General features: G+C 32.4%; 2 protein-coding genes across 2 annotated transcripts in view; one reads left to right on the top strand and one right to left on the bottom strand.

The window, feature by feature from the left end:
* LOC123007025 overlaps nt 1–13,359 on the top strand; it is a 47,745-nt gene extending 34,386 nt beyond the window's left edge. The window contains exons 2-3 of the mRNA XM_044402030.1: nt 5,562–5,722; nt 9,872–13,359. Of these exons, the coding sequence (XP_044257965.1) occupies nt 5,562–5,722; nt 9,872–9,931 (221 nt within the window). The 3' untranslated portion in view covers nt 9,932–13,359. The remainder of the gene's footprint in view (nt 1–5,561; nt 5,723–9,871) is intronic.
* Nucleotides 13,360–15,435: 2,076 nt separating this feature from the next.
* Nucleotides 15,436–20,941, bottom strand: part of LOC123007231 (sine oculis-binding protein homolog A) — a 17,094-nt gene continuing 11,588 nt past the window's right edge. Inside the window, exons 3-4 of the mRNA XM_044402408.1 lie at nt 16,454–16,629; nt 15,436–16,407 (exon numbers count right to left, since the gene is read on the bottom strand). Coding sequence (XP_044258343.1) covers nt 15,526–16,407; nt 16,454–16,629 — 1,058 coding nt within the window. The 3' untranslated portion in view covers nt 15,436–15,525. The remainder of the gene's footprint in view (nt 16,408–16,453; nt 16,630–20,941) is intronic.

Raw genomic sequence — 20,941 nt, 5'->3', positions numbered from 1 at the left:
AAAATGTAAATTATGATTGAAAAAATCTTTTTGAAAAATCAATTTTTTTACAAACTTTACAGTCTACAGAGCTATTAAATGAATTTTTGTAAATAATAATATTTTAACTTTCATATCATTTTGCACATTTTTTTAAATTATAATAAAATTGCGTTTATGATCTTGCAAGTACGAGTTTGAAGTTAAAGCTGGGAGGATTATATGGAATTATCCAGCTCTTCGTCTTGACATAATGCAGAAAAACTTAGCTCTTTACCACAATTACCTGATGGATAAAATTCCATTAATGCTGAAACAGAGCCTAATCACAACAGAACATGATTCAAACCCGATTCCATAGCCTAACTCGGATAAACTTTTAATTGAAATAAGCTGTAAACAAATCGCCGATGCTGTTATTGGTAGAGCCCTTTGTTTAATGAAACTGAACAAATGCGAAGTAAAAGGCCAACATTTCATTGAAATTTATAAAATTGAAATTCATTCCGATAGAGCGAAATATATTTCGGTAATATCCCTAGATTTGCGGCGAAGTTATGGGAAACAGTCGCAGAAAGAGCAATAACGACATCCAGAGAACTATTAGGTTTTTTCTATCTCTAGCTAAATTTAGTTCGGGCAGGAAAACACTGTTGACTAAGGCGTTAAAGGAAGATGTTCTAACTAGATAGTCGCAGTTTATATCTTCCTCCCACGCACTTGAGTTCTTTCCGAATTTAAATTACATGCCCGAGAGAATCGTTTCATTCTTTTACTTGGCGGATCTTTTGTCTGCTTTCACTCACACCTAATGTAAATCCACTCAGTTAGTGTCTCACTGTATTAATTCTAGAACTTTCACGCCAACTCACATTGACAGTTATTCTATTTGATTCGAAAATTCTCAAAGTTATGTAAATCGAAAATGATGTTTGGCCCAAGCTCTTGTTTTCTATAGATAATATATTTTGTTTTCAATTTAGGAAAAAAAAATGTTTTATTATTGTTGTGTTAATGGTTTAGTTTAAAAGTGCCAGTTTTTGATTTATTCAAATATTTGATTTTTCGAGTTTCTTGCTCCAAATTGCGTTAAATCAATTCGGGTTGGCAAACTCTCCTCCTGATTTACCGGGTGATGTGAGAAGTGAATCCAAATATTTATATTATTGACTGTTGGCGGTTTTAAATTTAGCAGTAGGAAAAAGCGCAACCATTTAAATGTTTCGTGCTGTTCCATTAAGGGAAAAACAGCAGGAACACAGGCACACTTTTCCCAACAATGACCAATTAATATAAGAGTTCGTCGAAGAGCCGTTCTCTGACGTCAAAACTTCGTGACTGCTTCATATTTTCGTTCAGGTTTTAAGCTCACATTAAAATAGGGACGCTGAAAAATTGACGAACATGATATAACAAAAACAAGGCGTAAATATATTGTTGGACACGAAAATTGCAACACCCAATTGTGATTGGCACAATTTGAGCCTGTTTCGGTAGAATTACAGCTTGTTACGTTCGTATTAAATTAAATGGAAAAGAACGACGGAGAACACGGGCTTTGGAGGTCACACGGAAAATGCGACTAGAAAAAACTTTACAATAATTTTTGCAATTGGAAAAGTGAGCAAACTACAACGTCCAACATTTTTATAATCTGATACAATTTAAAGGCAAATTTAGAAATATTGAACAAAATGTAAATATAAATAAATTACGCAGTTAAATTAACTAATCAAAAATAAAAAGTACTTCTTATTTGACCTTTTCTCTTGTTCAAATCTGGATCATTTAAAATTGTTGGACTTTATACTTTTCTTAAAGTGAAAATGAACATTTTCTGATGAATTGCAATCCGCTAAATAATTTATTCCCATTAATCGTGTTTCTGTCTACTTAGATAGAATTGGAGCTTATTACTTATGCACTAATTGTTTCGATTAGTCTTTCCGCTCTTTGAATTTTAAATCCGATTTTCTAATTACAGTTCGATATAATCGTAAACTAATTAGTTTTTCTAGTGTTATAAAATATTTGCGCAAAAGAGCAATTTTCTTATTAGATTGTCTCAGTGAAATGACATGTTTCGTGTTGGATTTTTGGACGTTAGAATTTTCGCTTTAATTATCGCGATACAGCGTGAAATGAGTCAGAAATGTCGCCCTTTGCCACTCTAGGGATGACTTGTAACTGTAACAGCCTGTTGAATACACCCTGCAGGACGAAAATAGCCGACCATTGATAACCAGAGGACTTTGTCATTAGCGACCGCAGAAGGGAAGTTTGGTCCACTAGTTTCGACCATTTCGAGCTTGCATCCTTAAAAGTTGTCCACAAAAGAAACTTCAAGAAAATTAATTGTCCTGATAAAAATTTGTTGCCGCAATGGAAAGAATTCAAATGTTTCACGTGCAGACAGCAATTCCTAAGCTAAAAATACGTTATTCGATATTTCACAATCACCAACGCTCATCAACTTTTGATATGCGCAGTCGTAAAAAATCCCGTTGACAAACTGTGGAGAATCACATTATCATAACACAAATATTGGGACTTTATACACCAGGAGACTATTTCAGGCCTGCCTGTCAGAAATCGTGTGAAATTATAAATATTTCATGCGGTTGTCGCGTGCTGACATTTGTGATGAGATGCTCATGGGGAGAAAACGACGAATAAGCAAGACAATAACCGAGCTCGACAAAATGAAAAACTTTACACAAGGTCCGAATAGTGTCAAAGATCGAAGTTTGTTGCCGCTGAGCTGTGAAAAAGTGCTTTCCTGGCGCTTTCTCGGAGAAAAGCGCTCAGACCTGGACATGGAATGTTACACCCCTCACAACGATAAAATAGAAATTTACGTCCATTTCCTATACAGTAATTTCGTACTTTATTGCCACATCTCTATTTTTGCTATTTTGAAGCAATTCTATAACTTCAATAAATTTCCGATCAAACTGAAACAAATTACTCAGAAATAGAATGAGACAACAATGCGTAGTAATTGAAAAAATATCAAATTGTATTATATTCTTTATAATTAAAAATGCATCCAATAATAAAAGAATAATTCCACTTATTAGAAAATTGCGTGTTTTTGACAACATTCAACGTTTTTTTTTTATTTTTAAAGAAAACATTCATATTTCTTCAGAGCGATATTTATCTCTAAAAATATTTACCAAATGATATTTTCCAAGTTTTTATTTTAACTAACTGTCAGGTATCCAGGCAATATAATCATTCTCACAATCTATAATCACGATTTAACTCAATATAAACAACTTTATTTACCATCACTTATTCTTGAATGTATTAATAAAGTTGATATATCGCTCACAAGATCTTTTATTTAAAGTTGCGGTCAATTCATTTGGCCGTTTAATTTATTGCAAAGTTGGCAGCCCCTAGCCTGCCACATTTAGTGTGTGATTTGTGTCTATGTTGGCAGCAGAAGAAACTAAAATTGTGTCAACAATTTTGACAGGCGCAGTAGATTTTATATGTGAAGTATTCTAACACGACTTTTTCAGAATTGTCATTTTTGACAGATATATGTCCCTAAAATTTTTAGAAATTTATACAAGGAAGTGGCCACTACGAATTGATCAAAGTGAATTTTTTTTACAATTAAAACAAGACGTTTTAGCAACTGTAGTGTCATTATTTATGTTTCACATTCCTTTAAATTTACCAAACAACAGAAATATGCATTTGCACAACATGGCGGACGTGTATGCTGACTTGACGCCCTGTTTTAATTGTGAAAAAAAAATCATGTAAATAAAGCATCTTGTGAGCCATTATATCAACTTTACTGACATTGAGAAGATCCAAAAACAAGAATTTACTGAGTTAATTAACTATGCAATTAATTGTTACTTCAAATACAGGCTGAGCTACATATAATAAAGACCCTAATCGATTTTCAAACGCAACCTAAAACAAATTCTCAGATACCATTATGCGTTAATTGATAAACTATTTGAAAATCTTGGATAGAAATCTGTGATGGCTTTGACAGTTTATGAAAATTAGCGTTCTTCAGTGTACCTTTGACGGTACAGATTCAACCATAACATTTTTAATGAATGACATATGAATGAATGAATGAATGAATGAATGAATGAATGACATATCAACAACTAAGTAGTTACAATACTTTGAACCAAATTTATTAAACTAATTTTTCATACACAACTAAAATCAAGTTATCTATGAGAATGTATATCGAGTTGCGTCTGTAAATCGGTTAGGGTCTTTATTTTCAATGACTCGCTCTGTATAATTTACTGAATTAATTTTAACATTTAGGGAAATTGTGCTTAAAAAAGATATAGTTTCTATTCATTTTTCATTTGAGTAATTACTAATTAAAATACACAAAATAAGCCAGAGGGATATTAATAATTAAACACACTATAATGTTATTAAAAAATATATTTGCAAATATTTTTATATAATTATTATTTTTAGTATTTACACAAGTAAAATGTGCTTTGTTTGCATCAACATAATAAGAATTAAAAATAAGGACAGCGACTTAAGATTTCTAATTTCTATTAATAGAGATTATTAAAATTGCAAACTTTGTTTAACAAACCGACGAAATTTAATATTAACATTAAATTCTGAGTTGTAGTTGTTTTTTTAGGAAAATTTTAGTCTTTAGTTAATTAGTCACGAGGTTGGCACTCCAAGGGGCAAAAAATTTCATGCTGCTAGTTAAAATGGACAAAATGCAAATAGGCACGTATGCAAATTTAAGGTTTTCAACACTCTTTTCGTTGATATTTTATATCTCATCAAGATATTTCCACAAGTCGACTTCTTTTATTTGGCTTATTTAGTTTAGTAGAAGCATAAAATGCTTGAGGGTGATACCGTTAAAAGATATCTCAATTATAAATCCAGAGTTTGTAATATAATTTTCCTTTTATGAGAGAGAAAATTTGTGTGTAAATTTATCTTCTCTCCAAATCAAATAAGCCGGTGACCTGTCGTAATTCTTTTTCACTTTGTGTGCGCACTGAACCGTGATCGTTCCAGAGTGTACATTAATAAAGCTCTGCCTAGATAAAGAATTTATTTGACTTTGACTTTTCTAAACGATTCAACACTCAAGTACAAAATAACGCACTACAACAAAACAAAAAATAAACAAATAAAATATTAAACCGTTGTTCAGTGAATAGAAATAAAAGCGCTTTATATTTTTAACACGTAGTCGTACGCGTATTAAAAATTAATGGGGAAAAATCTAAACCTTGCATCTGCACGGTTTATAAATACAGAGCAGCTGTTTTACTTAACAAATTCGAAAAATAACATAATTTAATTAGAAGAAATATTGTTTTTAGTTTTTAATATAGGGAAGAGCGTAGGTGTACGGGTCGCTGAGAGCCCTTGATTTAAGCACGAGCGCGTTTCCATTAAGGGCATCGTAAAGAATGTTGCCCTTGCTTCTATAGTTAGATTTTTGATATCGCATCGTTGGTATTGTTTATGTTCGCGCGCACCGTCGTGGAATAACGCCAATAAAACGAAATCACCATAAAGACATAAAATTTGTTTTGTGTTTCCAGAATGTCCCCCCGCAGTCGACGGCATGGAGCGGTTTGCATGCCCCACCCCCGACAGGCAGGGCCGCTACCACTGCATAGACGACCACGTCCTTTGCGACGGCTTTATAGACTGTCCCTCCGGGGAAGACGAGGACCGACAGGCCTGCATGTTTTATAAAACGGTACGTAGCCAATTATTCATCGCACACAAATTATTTGAAAGATGCGGCTTTTTACCCCTCACTGAAAAAAAATTTCAGGCGAATTTGCTGAAGAAAAATTCGATTAAACATTTCCATTGCAATAATGTATGGTACAATTTATAAAGAGCAAATAAACAAAATATGTAACGTTGAAAATTGTTTTTTAACAAAAACAAAATAAGGGAGGTTTTTCTATCCCGGCGCATCCACCATTTTTAATTGTTAAAATTTTTAAATACATATTTAGTAAAAATACGTATAGTGCACATATTTTTTGTTTTATAACTTTTTTAAATACAGAACTGAACTAGAAATACAGGGTGTTCGGTCCAAGTAGCTTCGGCCGATAACACCTAAACTTACTTTTTTTTTAAAAAAAAACTAGTTTTTCAAATAATACTATTCATTCCTCGTTTTCTTAGTAAATGCATCAAATTTTTTTGGCACGTCCGGTGTAGCCGGAAATACTACCAAATTTAGTTTTTCACACCTATGTTCTTTGTCCTTCAAACAATAATAATTGGCATGAAAAATACGGTAAACCACTATTTATTACATTTTACTTTTACATAATGCACACAGAAAACAATTTAAATTTTTGAATTTCATTGCAAATTTTGCAACGTAGGCGGATTTTACTTGTTAAGGTATTCATGCAAAAAGCAATATGCTTGGATACCGTTTAATTGTTAGTTTGACAAAGCCTATTTTGTCAATAAATCTTATTGAGATTTTTAATAATGGATGATATTAATTACGACGAATTGGTAGATAAGCTTGAAGTGTTTTTTAAGTGCAATAAAAATAGAGCGGAAGTTGAAAGACAGTATAGAGAAAAATACTCAAATAGAATTCATCCAAATCGTTGGAAATTTAGTCGAATTGAAAAACAACTGAGACGAATAGGTTTGCTTCTTAAAACTAAAAAACCTGTGGTTAAAGAATAAGAAAATAGAAATCTGAGTGTTCTGTTATCAGTCGAAGAAAATTGAAGAGGTTCCATAAGAGAAGATTTGTCAAATCAAAAATAAAACTGTATCCAAGCATTTTTTTTATTCACACCTTTCCTTTAAAATTAAAAGTCAGGCTACGCGACCAATTTCCTTATACAATTCTAAGATTTAAGATGTTTTTTGATAGCATTGTGTTACGCAAAGTGTAATAAATAGTGGTTTACAGTATTTTTCATGTCAATTATTATTGTTTGAAGGAAAAAAAAATAGGTGTTCCATTGGAAAAACTAAATTTTCCGGCAATCCCGGAGGTGCTAAAAAAAATTGATACATTTATTAAGAAAGCCAAGAATGAATATTATTACTTAAATATTTACTTTTTGAAAAAAAGAAGTAAGTTTAGGTGTTATCAGCTGGGACGACTTGGACCGAACATCCCTGTATAATTTTTTTTATTGAAAAAAAAATCCAACTTGTTACATTTTGCTAAATGAATACAGAATTGCCAGAATTAATCCATATATTCGGTAAGTGAAAAACACAAACCGGCTTAGAATTGATTGACATGTAGTTGAATAATAAATGGAATTGTTTCGCAGCAGCCAATTATAAATTTAGAGATTTAAAATTTTGTCAGTTTATTGACTAATTTCTTCCTAGATAAGTTTATACCTAGTTCTGCTTTAACCGTTAGAGCTTTTCGTTATAAGATAAAACGATTATTCTGTTTAAAGAGCAAACTTGGCGAAATTTTATGTGAAGCACTTCTTTATAAAACGAATACCCCGTAACTCATATTTGTCACAAATGTGAGAAACTATTTATGTCCTGTCGCTTGAATTTTATGAGTGAGACACTTGAATCCTAAGAGAGAAGTTTTTTATCTGTTATCGAATCTAAGAAAACTCGGAATAACAAAATCGTCTACAATTAAATAAATGTGCTGATTCGGCAAAAGTAGTTTAAATTTTTGCAATAATAGAGGCAACACATCATTTTAATGTTGCTGTTTTTGGTACAGAACATTGAATTATCAATGGATTTAATCGAATTGTGCCAGATTAATTAAGGCGAGTGGTCTGCTCATTGTATAGAGAGCAGTGTCTGTTGGAAATTAAATGCCCCGAGTGTTTTGAAGCTGTAAACCTTGTTTACCATAAATACATCCTGGCTAATAATTTAAGAAGCAAAGAACACGAGTATAATAAAAAATCCGCTCTTCCTCCGTTCTCATTTTTCGCTTACTCCACATCATTAGACGAACCCACATTCAAATACAACTTTCTTTTGTGTTTATTTTGTTGTTTTTTCGTAAGAATTTACGTTGAGGAAAAAACAACTCAACGATTCCTTTTTAAAAGTTCTCTCGGCACTTCAGATTGGTAAAGCTCGTTTCCTTTGTGCGGAATCGAAACGATGTCTAAAGAAGAATTAAAATAGAAATTGTTGCATGCTTTTATAAAGATTTTGAACGAACAGCGTTACAAAAAAAATTATTATATGTTGTTTCGTAAGTTGGTGACAACGTGCCAAAGAAAAAAAAGCCTCAAATTTATTGCTGATTTAATGAATGAAAGCATTAACATTTGTTGGCTTGCGAAAAAGAGCAAAAGCACAAAAACCAAACTAAAGAAAGAGCACAAATAATATAATTTATGTGGGGTTTTTTGAAATGTCCAGAAAACAAAACGCGCAATTCAGCAAATTTCTGTATGTAAAGCTGGAGTATCAGTGTAAAACTACAGAGGATATATCTTCTCCAAGAGAGTAAATTAAGTTTAAGACTGAGGGCTCCTGTGAAAGCAACAGGACTAGTGATTTATATTGCATCAAGCTGTAACAGAAGTGCCGCCTTTGGTCCAACGTTGCAGCAGTATCTCTTAAGCTTAAACGGTTAATCCCTACATGTTTTTTTCACAACCTCGCTGACATTAATATGCAAAAAAGAGAAATTGAATAACGTTGTTGGGCGTCTCTTAATAATAAATTTGAGTATTTTCGTCTGCAACAATTAGAAAAATTGGGGAAAACAGAGAGACCATAACCGGGGAACTTTATTCGAAAGTTTGTTATTAGCGAAATTCAGCAACAGAATTTGTACATTTGCCGAGCTTCGATCAAATTGGAAAAGATTTATGATAGAAGAAGTTCTATTCAATTCATTTCTGTGATTCAGAATCGTTTATTTGTGACTTTCTTCACACTTTACTACTGGCTTCGAGGAAACAAGTTGTTTTGCTTCTTGAAGGCTTTGTTAAGGAGATTGCATCTATTTCCCACATACACACATTTTTGCACAACTACTGAATTGCTTCTAAAATAATGATTATGTTGCCAGGAATTGATTTTATTGACAATAATTTTAACAAACACCAGTTCGTTTACAATGTTTATTGTGAGCTTTCAACCCATCTTTTCCTAATAAAATTATGTGTTCTTTAGTTAATTAATTCATCATGTTTGTGTGATAACAATCACACTACTCGGAACATCGTTGGGCGTAGTTGTTTATGGGTTAATTTACAATAATGCTGTTAGCAGATACAATTATTTAATGAAATACAAGCAAATTTTTAAATTTAATTTTCATTAAACTAACAATAAAGTAACATAAAAAATATCTTAACATGCAGCACTTGTAGTTAATAAACAAGTTGACAAAAACGCTTTTCAAATTGAATTTTAGTTTTAACAAATTAAAATAAAATAATAACTATTTTGAAAATGCACAATACATAAAAAAGTTTTGCCACCACTGGTCTAAACAATCTAAATCCATAATAACACTGACAGTTCATGTTGACTGTTAAAATAAAGAAAACTGCGGTATCTCTTGAAGCACTTGAATAAATATTCGGAATGCATTATGTTTTTTAAAAAAAAGTAATGTGCAAGTTTATGTCCTGAAATCGGTTGTGTGTGTCCCCTTTCCGGCTCATGTTGACCGTATCAGAAACGAGGGCGCGATAGAATGGGCCGTGTGTCTTGACATGGTTCCAGCAACACTAGTCACATCTATCGCCCACGTCTGTTCCAACATTGGCCCTGACGTCGGCGTCTCGGCGTCGTCCTGTCTAAGACGTGGGTGCCCCCATTCATTACCGCGAAACTCTTCTGTTTCTTTCTCCCGTACTCTACCATTACTCATCATTTAACGTTGTAATTTCTGTTTCAGACAAAGGCGCACCTGGACGTATTAGCCGACGCGCTTTTACGGTGGGCGCGCGGACGTTAACCCCCCATGCCTCCGGGCGGTCCGGGGGGCGCCCGAAAGTCAGGTCCGCGCGTCCCTCAGATCGCCCCATCTCCGCCCACCGACTAGCGTATACTTCAGAGAGTAATAAGACTTCGCAAGTAGCAGCCGCGGACGACACACCACCAAGGGGACTTTGCTCATCAAAAAACATACAACATTTTCGGTCTGGAAGCAGTCAATAAGTATCCAAAGTTGTGGTCGGTGTGTGTGGGTCCCGACGAGCTGCAGCTCGCTGTGTAGTAACCATTCCCAAATAGTGCATTCCACTAGAACGACAGGAGCCTCTCCAACTGAACCTCCCTCGATCGTCTGAAGAAGGCCTTAGCTACTTTTATTCCTCACAATTACATCCCGTTTTCTTGCAGATTCAGACCAGTAGTTGGTGCTCTGTAGCGTTGGTTCTTTTCCAAAAAATAAATAAAAAATAACACGGCGACAAAGGGTGAAGGTTACTATCAAGCTTTGCCGTTTGGAGGCGTGTCGAACGTCAATCAAATTGTTTAGAAAATAATGAATATGTTAAAGCCTGTTTGTTACAAATTTATCACTGTTAATATTGTTAATATTCTAAAAAATACGAAAGAGACTTATATTTTAATCAGTCTCGACTCGTTAAATTGTTTGGAAAGAGTTCTGAAAGCACTCAGGAAAGCCCTAAAACACTCAACGCCAGCCACTATATGCACTTATAAATCATGTAGAAAAGAAGAAAATTTGCAAAAAAAAAAAGTATTTAGACGTAGTTTATTATACTAAGTGTGGCATTGTACAACTATTTATTGAAAAAATCATGCTTTTGATGTAATATATTTATAATTATGCACTTTAATAGATAATCTGGCTGTTGTTTAGAAGTTTTTCTCAATAAGGGCGTTGAGCAACATTCTGTAATAAAAACACGGAGGCTGGGCCGTTGTTTGGAAACTAATCACTACATAAAAGTTAATGAAGTTCTCAAAGATAGAATGGAAAAATAAAGAAAACGAATATGTCAGTTAATGGTATCGGGCGATGATTTTCACATCATCCTGAGCCACCGAAATCCATCAACTGACATTAAGCCAAGTAGTCGACGAAATTCTCAACAACGGTTTTAAAGTTTTTCTTGTAGAATGTTACATGATTTAATTGTTAAAAAGTTTGTAAAGAGGGATGTTTTTCGTTTCAAGTTTGAAAAATAATTAGACTGTAAGCTTACTGACGGAGCACTTTGTTAATATATAATTAAAAAAAAAACAAACTAAAAACGCGTATAGCTTATGAAGTACCGATGATAAAGTGATTTATTTTTGTACTTTTTGCTGTGGTCTATGCAAGGTCGCTGAAAAATATCCTTCTTGGGCATGCACGAGTCGAGACAATAGAGTTGGCCAATTAAATTTCGTTTCCGGTTAAAAACGGTATCCGATTGTTTGAATTCCGTTATGTGCTGATTTTTTTTTTAATTTAAGGAGACTCGAAATGAACGAAGCATCGGCCTACGAACCTAGCTTGTAGCTAAAATACGTAGACTTCCATAGCTGCAAGTGTTTACAACAGACTCCGGTGTGGAAATCGATTCTAGAACTCAAAACAACTGGAAACGGTTCATGAGTCAATAACCTCTATAATTCGGAATCTATCCCTATTAATCATCGAGAAAAAAGCAACGAGATGAATTATTACACTCGCTGTTACTACTGACACAGTTAAACTGTCAAAACACTTGCAGCCATGCAAACAACCAAACAGGGAAAATCAAGACCCTTGAAAAATTATTTTTCCACACACACAAACACAAAAGATAGGTTTTAGTTGTTTCTCAGGGTCAAAAGGCATAATGTTCCACATTCCTTACCCACGCGATCCTTCCTATCAACCCGAGAAAATCGTCTCCGAGGGGACATTTTCGACGGACTCTCAAAATGAATCGTTCCTGACGTAGAAATAAGAACTGCACTGCTGCACAAGAGCACTAATGCACCAATTTTTCCTTTATATACGTTGGACTTGATTTCCATTAAAATGTTTCTTTCCGATTCGTTTTTTACAGCGCTGAAGTGATGTGAAGTAACGGCAAAGCCGAGTTTTTTAATGTGATATATTCCTGCCACTGAAACTTTACAGTGTTTTCTCCTAATGTTTAACTGTGTGTGACTTTTTATCATATTTATAAATCGGCAGACTCCTTAAATTTAAACTAAAAGTTATTTTTCTACGTGCACAATTATTTTTTTTGTTGACAAGGGAGCAGTTTTCATTATTCTAGTCAATTTCTAGTCTGTAACCAAAGTAATAAGTGACATATATCAAGTGTAACTTGCAATAAGTATCTTTAACTATGTTTATAATATAAAATTTGAAAGTTACTTTTTGGAATCTGTAAGTGAAAGAGACACAATCACTTTCGTCAAGCATCGAGATCGCTACGAAACGATTTCAAACGTAATTTTCGAATGTTATACACACGTGAAAGCATCGTTTTGAAATTTTTAGTACAAGTTCCTGTAAGTTACGTTTATTTTTGTACAAAAATTAGTGCAAGGAAAGTTTCAAAAATGCTTTCGGATCCCTGGATGGATTAGTGTAACATTTAAGGAGTCCCGACACGGCACCTGCACATAAATTATAATATAAAAAAAGTAATAAAAATATATTCTATAAATATGAAGATATTTATTTTTTACGTGTTTAGTTTTGAACTAACGTAGTAACTGTTCATATGAATGTTTATAATAACAACAAAATCTGCACTGATCTCTCTAAATTTTGGTACATGTGTTCTATTATAATAGATGTCACCATGCACTAACGCACAAACTGGAGGCATGCCCCACACGATACTTACCGGAGTGTCCTCTGTGGCATGCCGCCCCCTCCGCACTTAGTTTAGTGAATTGTCGCAACCAAATATTCCCGCCCCCATCCTAGATCCTCTCACCGATGACCCGAAACTGAACGGATCGGTGACGGGCGGTGAGACCCCGTCGGAGTACTATTGTAATAGTTAAATCTGACGGCCTAAATATTTTTATAAAAGAAAAATAATAAAAAGTAGGTATTTGTTGACTGATCATTCTGCGCCTGTCATAGTTTCTCCGAAGACGCCGGGTCGTCTTTCACACAGACGCCGAGAGGTCTCAGCGCCCCACCGTCCGAACAACCGCTACCTTATTAATGTGTAAATGAGTATATTTTACTATTAGCCTATTTAAAACAGTATGATGTACAATATTATACGATACGATGTACTATACTAGATATCGGAGGTGCGCTATTATAAAAAATCGGTTCAGAAGAGTGTCCAAGCGACCTCTCTAAGAGTATGGGGTAACTATCTATCCTGATACATACCTATTATTATTATAACAGTAAATAATTATAAATGTACAATAAATGCCTCAGCCAATAAAATGGTCTTAAAATTGTCTGCTGTTTTGCTGTTCAACCTAATCTACCTACCACCCTTGATTATTCCAAAAAAATAAATTGCAGTCTATTTTTCACAATTTGTAGAAAAAATTAGTGATAGAAAAAAACAAAGTTTTCTGAAAATTTTCTAACGCAGTTTTAATTTAAAAGTTAATATTAAAACTGATCAAATTTTACCAAATCCTGAAAATCTGAAAACCAATATATTTGCAATATTTATACTCTCTTTCATTTTGAAACGTATTTAATTAACCAGAAAAAAACTTGCTAAATGGTGATGATAAATAAGCATTAAAATTAAAATTCTCTTGCAGGGGTGAGTGAGTTTTAATGCTACTGAACAGCTAGTAATGTTACGAGTATACATATAAATATTAATTAATCAACGTTTTATTTTCATAAATAACACAAATAGAATTTTTTTCCTTATAAACAAAACAGTCCTATTAGAAATAAAATAATGGTTTAAATTTCAAAACAGTTGTCGTTTTATGATTTTTTTCTTAATATGAATAAGATAAAAACCCAATTTGTCGTAATTTTCCAGACTGGGTCACTACATTATTTCGAGATCTGGTCATTTTTGTGGTTCATAAAAAATCTTGTCTATACAATTTTATTTAGTTTGGCTCATATACAAGGAAGAGCTTTATCGCATGGCCTTTCCGATTGTATCATCCCCGAATAATTTTTTTCTGAAAGACAAACGCTGTTTCGTCCCTGACCATCTCGCCAGTCGCCAATCATAATAAACATTTCGTTGTCGTCCGATAAAACCCCGTAGGAGCTAAACCTGTAGTAAGTCTCACGATGAAGTGGATTCTCTTGTTCCAAGCAGATCATCGTGTAAAAGTGAAGGTAAGAAAAATGTTCGTGGTATAAAGCTTGACCCAATTTAAGTGAACAAAAATACTAAATTTTTTCAGTTTCACTAATTAACCATGGCAAAATAATCGGTGCAATTACCACCCAACTACAGTAAATTTTTATGGCTTCATTTATTGGGATGGAGATATTTCAGAAAGAATTTATTACTAAAGTTTAAACGACGAATAAGTTTCAGTTGCAACCCACTAAAGTGCAAAGTTGGAAAATGTTGTTTTATTACGTTACCTTAACTTGTATACAGTTCACTGACAGAAAATGAAAATTTGTTGGATTTTCGGTGAATACTCTAAAGACCCAACAATGGTCCAGAAAAAAAAATTTATAAAACTCATACTGTAGTTTGTTCAGGAATATTTCCTTTATGTAAATGTAATGAGTTCTTCTTTATAAACATAAGCAGACTGAGATAAAAACATTTATTTGTAATCTCATTTCATAATAATCTAACTACAGTTTGAAGACAAAAATACTGTTTTCTAAAAACATGTTGTTTTCCTAAAGTTTCTTGAAATTTTTTATTAATTACTCCTACATTTCTGTAAAACAACAATTTAAGAAAAAACTTAAGTGCATTTAAAAAAATCAACTATAAAACATCCTGAAAAAACTTTTGATTATTTATGAAAGCACCGTATTTTTTATCGTTCCAGTTTCAGCACTACTATAATTTTTATAATGCTCGAAATGTGAATCTGTTTATTGTCATTGTATTCTGTAAAAAAATAAACACAGAAAGCTTTTGAATCTCAAAAAACTGAGGAATTTTTACAGAAAAATTGGATTTGTATTTACAAAAATGTAAATTATAAGAAATTTTCCTAAGATTTATGAAACCCTTTCCATAAGGAGCTATTAAAATTTCTTTTTCTTTAATAACAAAACTTTGTTATTTTCCTTTTAGACAGTTGTTCTTATTCTACCTACTCTGCATTTTTTTAAATAAATCCTGTTTCCTTGATATTTTACAAAAAAAAAAAATGTTAACTTTCAGATAAATTATTTTTTAAAAGTTAACTTATTTTATAGTTTTTCTAGTAATTTGTAACTTTTACAAATTCTCAACATTTTTAGCAATGTTGGTGGCTTCCTTCATATTAAAAATGTATTGAAAAATTAGTTGTTTAGTTGGTTTGCTTTTTATTTGTAGTTTCATATTGTGACACAAAAAAACTGCATTGTACATATATACTTATTTTATTTATTCCGAAGTGTATGTACAATAGCAAATTAGCAAAAGAGAAATACGAAAATTATTCCAATAAACGTACAAATATTCAGGTGGATAATATCTTTTTGTTCTTGATGAAAAACTTGGATTTTTTCTCTACAATTCGTTTTCTTTTCCTCAGAGGCCTAATACTATTTCTATTTATTTCCGTGTTGTCTTCAACAATCTCACTCACGATTTGACTAGAACTGAACTCTTGTTCAGTTTGACTTGAAGCATCTCTGCATTTCTCAACATTGTCTTGAACTTTACTCAAGAGACCCTTTGGAAAAGGTAGGGGAATGGGTATAGGAATAGGAAGAGGTAGAGGCAGTATAAGAGGATAAGGAACCAAAATGGTGGGAGGTGGTACTAAACTATCAAGCAATTTTCTATGAGTTACAGCTTCGGAATTACAAAAATACTGTGTTTGGCTCAATCGAGACGCCCCTTCATTAGCTGCACTTTGTTGAGTCTTACTTTTGTCATCTGAATTAGGTCTATTAACGTCGAAATCAGTAGGGGTATGTCTTATTCGCAAATCTTGGGGCATATCAGTCGAGAAAGTCTTATTTGTGCTTGTGCAACTTGGTAAACTGGCATTTTTCTTTTTATTTTTCTTTTGTACTTTATTTCTCTGTCTTTTAGGTTCAGCCTCTTGCACTGACATCAGCTTTGACGGGTGAGCAACAGTGATTAATGGCAATGGCGATGTTTGTTGCGGATTTTCCGCCAATTTCGGCGAAGAAGACGGCGACGAAATTTGCACTTCTGGAGACTTACATTTGCTCATCCACAGATCTGGAGTGATCAAAGTACCACTGGAAGACTCCTCTCCATGGATATGGGGATGGATTTCCAGATGGGCACGTGTCTCGCGCCAAAAAATATGCATCTTATACTGATTTAAACACTTGTCGGAACAAAACTGCAACTGCGATGAGCCGTCCTAAAATAACAAAATCAGGAATTTTGTTAATTAAAAATTCGTTTACCTGAGAATCGACGTACGAAACTGTATGTCTGACGTGTCTGCACCAATCGCATGTCTTATTTTTCTTGAAATTGGCCCTTCTTGACTGAGAAAAACATAATTCGGAACAAAATGTTGCAGCTGCTGAAGACAGGCCTGTATTCTCGTCGACTGCTTTGCCACACCATCCGCAACCCTCTGAAAAATATTTTTTGTCAAGCTTTTTTATCAAAGTCGCATGACATGAATAAAATAAACGTTCGATGATGTAAATATGGAAAACATAATCCAATTTACTGGAAGCCTTTGACTTATAAAGGTGGTTGAAGCATACAAGGAACTTCTAAATTGCAAATTGTAATTAAAATGTGATCACAAAGAAAATTAAATTAAATTTCTATGCAAAAAAATATACATGCCGAATATTAAAAAAAACAAAAGTTTTACAAAGTGCATCAAAAATAAAAATTTCAAAAATTGTTTCCTTAAATTAAATGAAGAGGTTGAACGAGATTTGTGTGTATGTACCGATATGAAAACAGTTATTGAAAAACTGTTTACTTTAAAACTGATATCATTTCGTTCTAAAATTAGATAAAGCATTTAGATGGGAGAGGAATCGCTCGATTGTTCTTCGAAGAGAAGTTTATAGCTCATTTTTCTTTATTTCATTGAACTGCTTAAATTGGTAAAATTCATAAATGTAATGATGTTTGTTGTTTCGCCGACAAAAAACTCTAAATCTAAATCAAATTTATGTAAATTAAAGTCGATTTAATTTTATCATACAGGGTGTTTCAAAACTTGCGCCCTAGAAAATGTCAAGCAAGTTAATACATTAGGAAAACGGAAAAAATGTTAAAAACATTTCATGTATAAAAATTACGAAATTATGGGGTCTAAATTTTGCACTTTGACCCTATTTCTGTTGGAAAAATAATTTTACATCTTTACATCTGAATTCTTGGAACAATATTTTACGTTAGTTGTGGCTTTTGTTGAGAAAGTTTTTGTATTCGTTTCTGTACCTTTACTAAATAATTATAAAAAAAAACATACAGGGTGTTTCCCCTGTAGACACTAGATACAAAACACTTAATACAAAAAAATTAATTATTTAACTTTTGGAAACCCATGACAGTAGTTGTCAAACTAATCACGGTTTCATGAATAGTCATAAACAATTATCATTTGTTCTATCAAGAGAGGGCATGAATTTGATTCTAGTTTATCTATCTTAATCACCAACTAACTAAAACTGTTGTAATTTTTGAAAGGGAGAATTAACTAGAGAAGATTATCCATTTTTTCAAAATTTGTAATCAAGTTCGTATCGGAATGTGTATTATTGATTGCATCTTACAGGCGCAGGCCTCGTAAAATTATGTGAAACACCCGGTAGACTATCGGTAACACTTATCCCACTTATTTTGAAAAGGATAAGAACTTTTTTATCAGTTATCACTAGAGTTCGGATTTTTATGCAGTAAAATTATATGCGCAAATACAGGATATATTGTGAAAAACGCCCCATGCCATAACTCCATTATTTTTAAAGTTATGACAATACTTCTTAGAACAAAGTTGAACATTTTTTTGTCATTTATCGTTTGAGATGATAAATTAATGCTGTTTACACAGAAGTGACAATTTTTAGCTAATTGTTCTCTTATTTTTCTTTTATCAAATAAATTTTCACATTTTATCAAAAAATCTGAAGTAATATTTTTAACATTGTGGTAATGGTCGGCATAAAAACATGCTGCCTCTAACCATCTACCCCAGCGAGTGCTAAATTATTACTGAATTCGATAATAAATAAAGCTCCAGTTATTTTTTTAGTATTTATAATATGATGGCAAAATTATCAAATGCCCGTTGCAAACACTTAAAATATGCAACTTTATGAGCTAAATATCGAAGTTATGCAACAACTCACTAAAACTTAAAAATATGCAAAATATGCATTCTTTAAATTGGTCTATTTGCTTTGTTTTGATGTGTTTTGTGCACATCCTAAATTAACAAAAAATATATTCCTACAAATAATAAATATGCGTTTTGCATAAAATCCGAACTCTAGTTATCACACTAATAATTCTCATTACCAAACTAATTTTTTATTAGAACATTTATAAGCAAAACTTTTATTTTTTAAAATAGTGCTAAAAGCTATTCACATTATTTATTATGAACATTAACAAAAACATTACATTTTGAAAAAAAATTAACTAAAAAGGACTATAATTGGTGGTCAATGTCAAACAACAACTGAATTATTTATTGTTAATTTTTTTATTAATTTAGGGATAAATAATTTTCCAGCTAAAACCTATTTTTTTAACATTCACATTTTTTTACAAAATTGATTACTAAATTAAATAAAGGCTGTCCCACGAGTAATAATGAGCTTGAAATTTTTTTTGAAACAACCAACATTACATTCCATACAGGGTTATTCATAAATATGAAGCAATATTAGAACCTCAAAAATGACCTATGGAATGATGTTAATTTAAATAATAACTCGTGTCCTATCTCTACTGATAAGAATTTTACAGCCCTCGGAATGTGGGTATGTAAATTTGATTTTTTTGTAATAACTTTGGAACTATTTGACCAAATATTATAAAATTTGGAACATTTCCCTGTGACAACATACCCTTTGAGCTGGTAATCACGAAAACCGGATACATCTACTCAATTTCCGGTTCCAGCAGTTGCAGGTCACATTTTCTGTGTTTCTCCATTTTTTTTGCTCTCTTAACACCAATTTTTTATTGCCCAAATTGATAGAGTAATCAATTTCAATTAAAAAACGCATAACCTTTAATACCCCTAAAATGGACCGTTTCAAAGATATTTTAATTTAAAATGAGGACTGCACAACGCTGAAATCAAAAAATAGGGATTTTGAATAAATGGTATCCACGGAAACCAATGACCATAAATCCCTGTCAGGCATCTGTTAACTTTGACGATAAATTTTTGTGAATTTTTTATGAATTAAATGCTACGAGATCCATTTGGATTTATTCTAAGTTATGTTTGGAATCTGAGGTAAACTCTTTTATTAAATATTTTCGATTAATTGTCTAAAAATTGTCCAATGTCAGAGTTGACAGTTGCCTGACAGCGATTAGTGAGACCATGGTCATTTGTTACCGTGGATATTATCCATTCAAAATCCCTACTTTTTGGTTTCAGCGTTGTGCAGTCCTCAGTTTAAATTAAAATAGCTTTGAAAAGATCCATTTTAGGGGTATTAAAGGTTATGCGTTTTTTAATCAAAATTGATTACTCTATCGATTTGGGGAATAAAAAATTGGTGTTAAGAGAGCAAAAAAAATGGAAAAACACAGAAAATGTGACCTGCAACTGCTGGAACCGGAAATTGAGTGGATGTATCCGATTTTCGTGAACTCAAAGGGTATGTTGTCACAGGGAAATGTTCCAAATTTTATAATATTTGGTCAAATAGTTCCAAAGTTATTACAAAAAAATCAAATTTCCATACCCACATTCCGAGGGCTGTAAAATTCTTATCAGTAGAGATATAGGACACGAGATATTATTTAAATTAACATCATTTTATAGGTCATTTTTGAGGTTCAAATATTGCTTCATATTTATGAATATCCCTGTAGATAACGTGGATATTAAAATATTTTGTTTTAATTAATTAAACATAGTAATTGTATTTTTATTTTTGACAAATTTTTATCAGTCAAAATGACTACTCCAGTTTTAGAAAGTCCGTCTATTTGGATATCGCGCTGGATAGAAAGAAACGTGCAATCTGCGAAGCGTTTTTCAAACATTCGTCATAAATGAGAATCTTGTTGGTCTTTTCAGCAAAATTTTACTAATTTTCACCAAATTTTCCAAAGTTTGACTTTTTATAAATTAAAGTTGAAGTGTGCTGTTTGGTCACTATGTTTAATTTATTAAAACTAAATATTGTAATATCCAAGTTATTTTTGAAATGTAAATGTTGGTTGCTTCCAAAATTTTTTCAGGCTCACTATAACTCGTGGGACACCTGTATAGAAATAATAGGTAATGTTGAAAACTGCATATCTGATCTGTTTTACGATATGCAAATAAAAAAAGAGTTAAAACAACAAAACGATGCTAAAAGCCTAAAATAGTAATATTTTATTTAGAATACTCGTATCTGTTACACATATTTAAAAAACGGTGAATTGTTTGTGAGAAGTGAAAATTATTTTAACGTTTTATAAACTAATATGTGATAATGTGCAACCAAACAAATAAACAATATTTCATAAACCCATGTAAAAAACAACATCTGAAAATGTGATAAAAAACTGATTAATTAATTCAAATATTTATAGGTACGAGTATAGAATGATTCAAAAGTATGATATCTATAACTGAACACAACTAAACCAATAAAAATGTTTTTGCAGGCTTTGATTTCTGAGAAAGAGGTAGTTGAAAATGAGACTATGTGGCAACATCATTATTATTATTTATTATTCAAAAT

This window comes from Tribolium madens, unplaced genomic scaffold, assembly GCF_015345945.1.
Source record: "Tribolium madens isolate multiple individuals breed KSU strain unplaced genomic scaffold, Tmad_KSU_1.1 Scaffold_3;HRSCAF=73;Tcas5.2_LG2, whole genome shotgun sequence".
NCBI classification, from domain to species: domain Eukaryota; kingdom Metazoa; phylum Arthropoda; class Insecta; order Coleoptera; family Tenebrionidae; genus Tribolium; species Tribolium madens.
The sequence above is the reverse complement of the archived record's forward strand: the minus strand, read 5'-3'. Positions and strand labels throughout refer to the sequence as shown.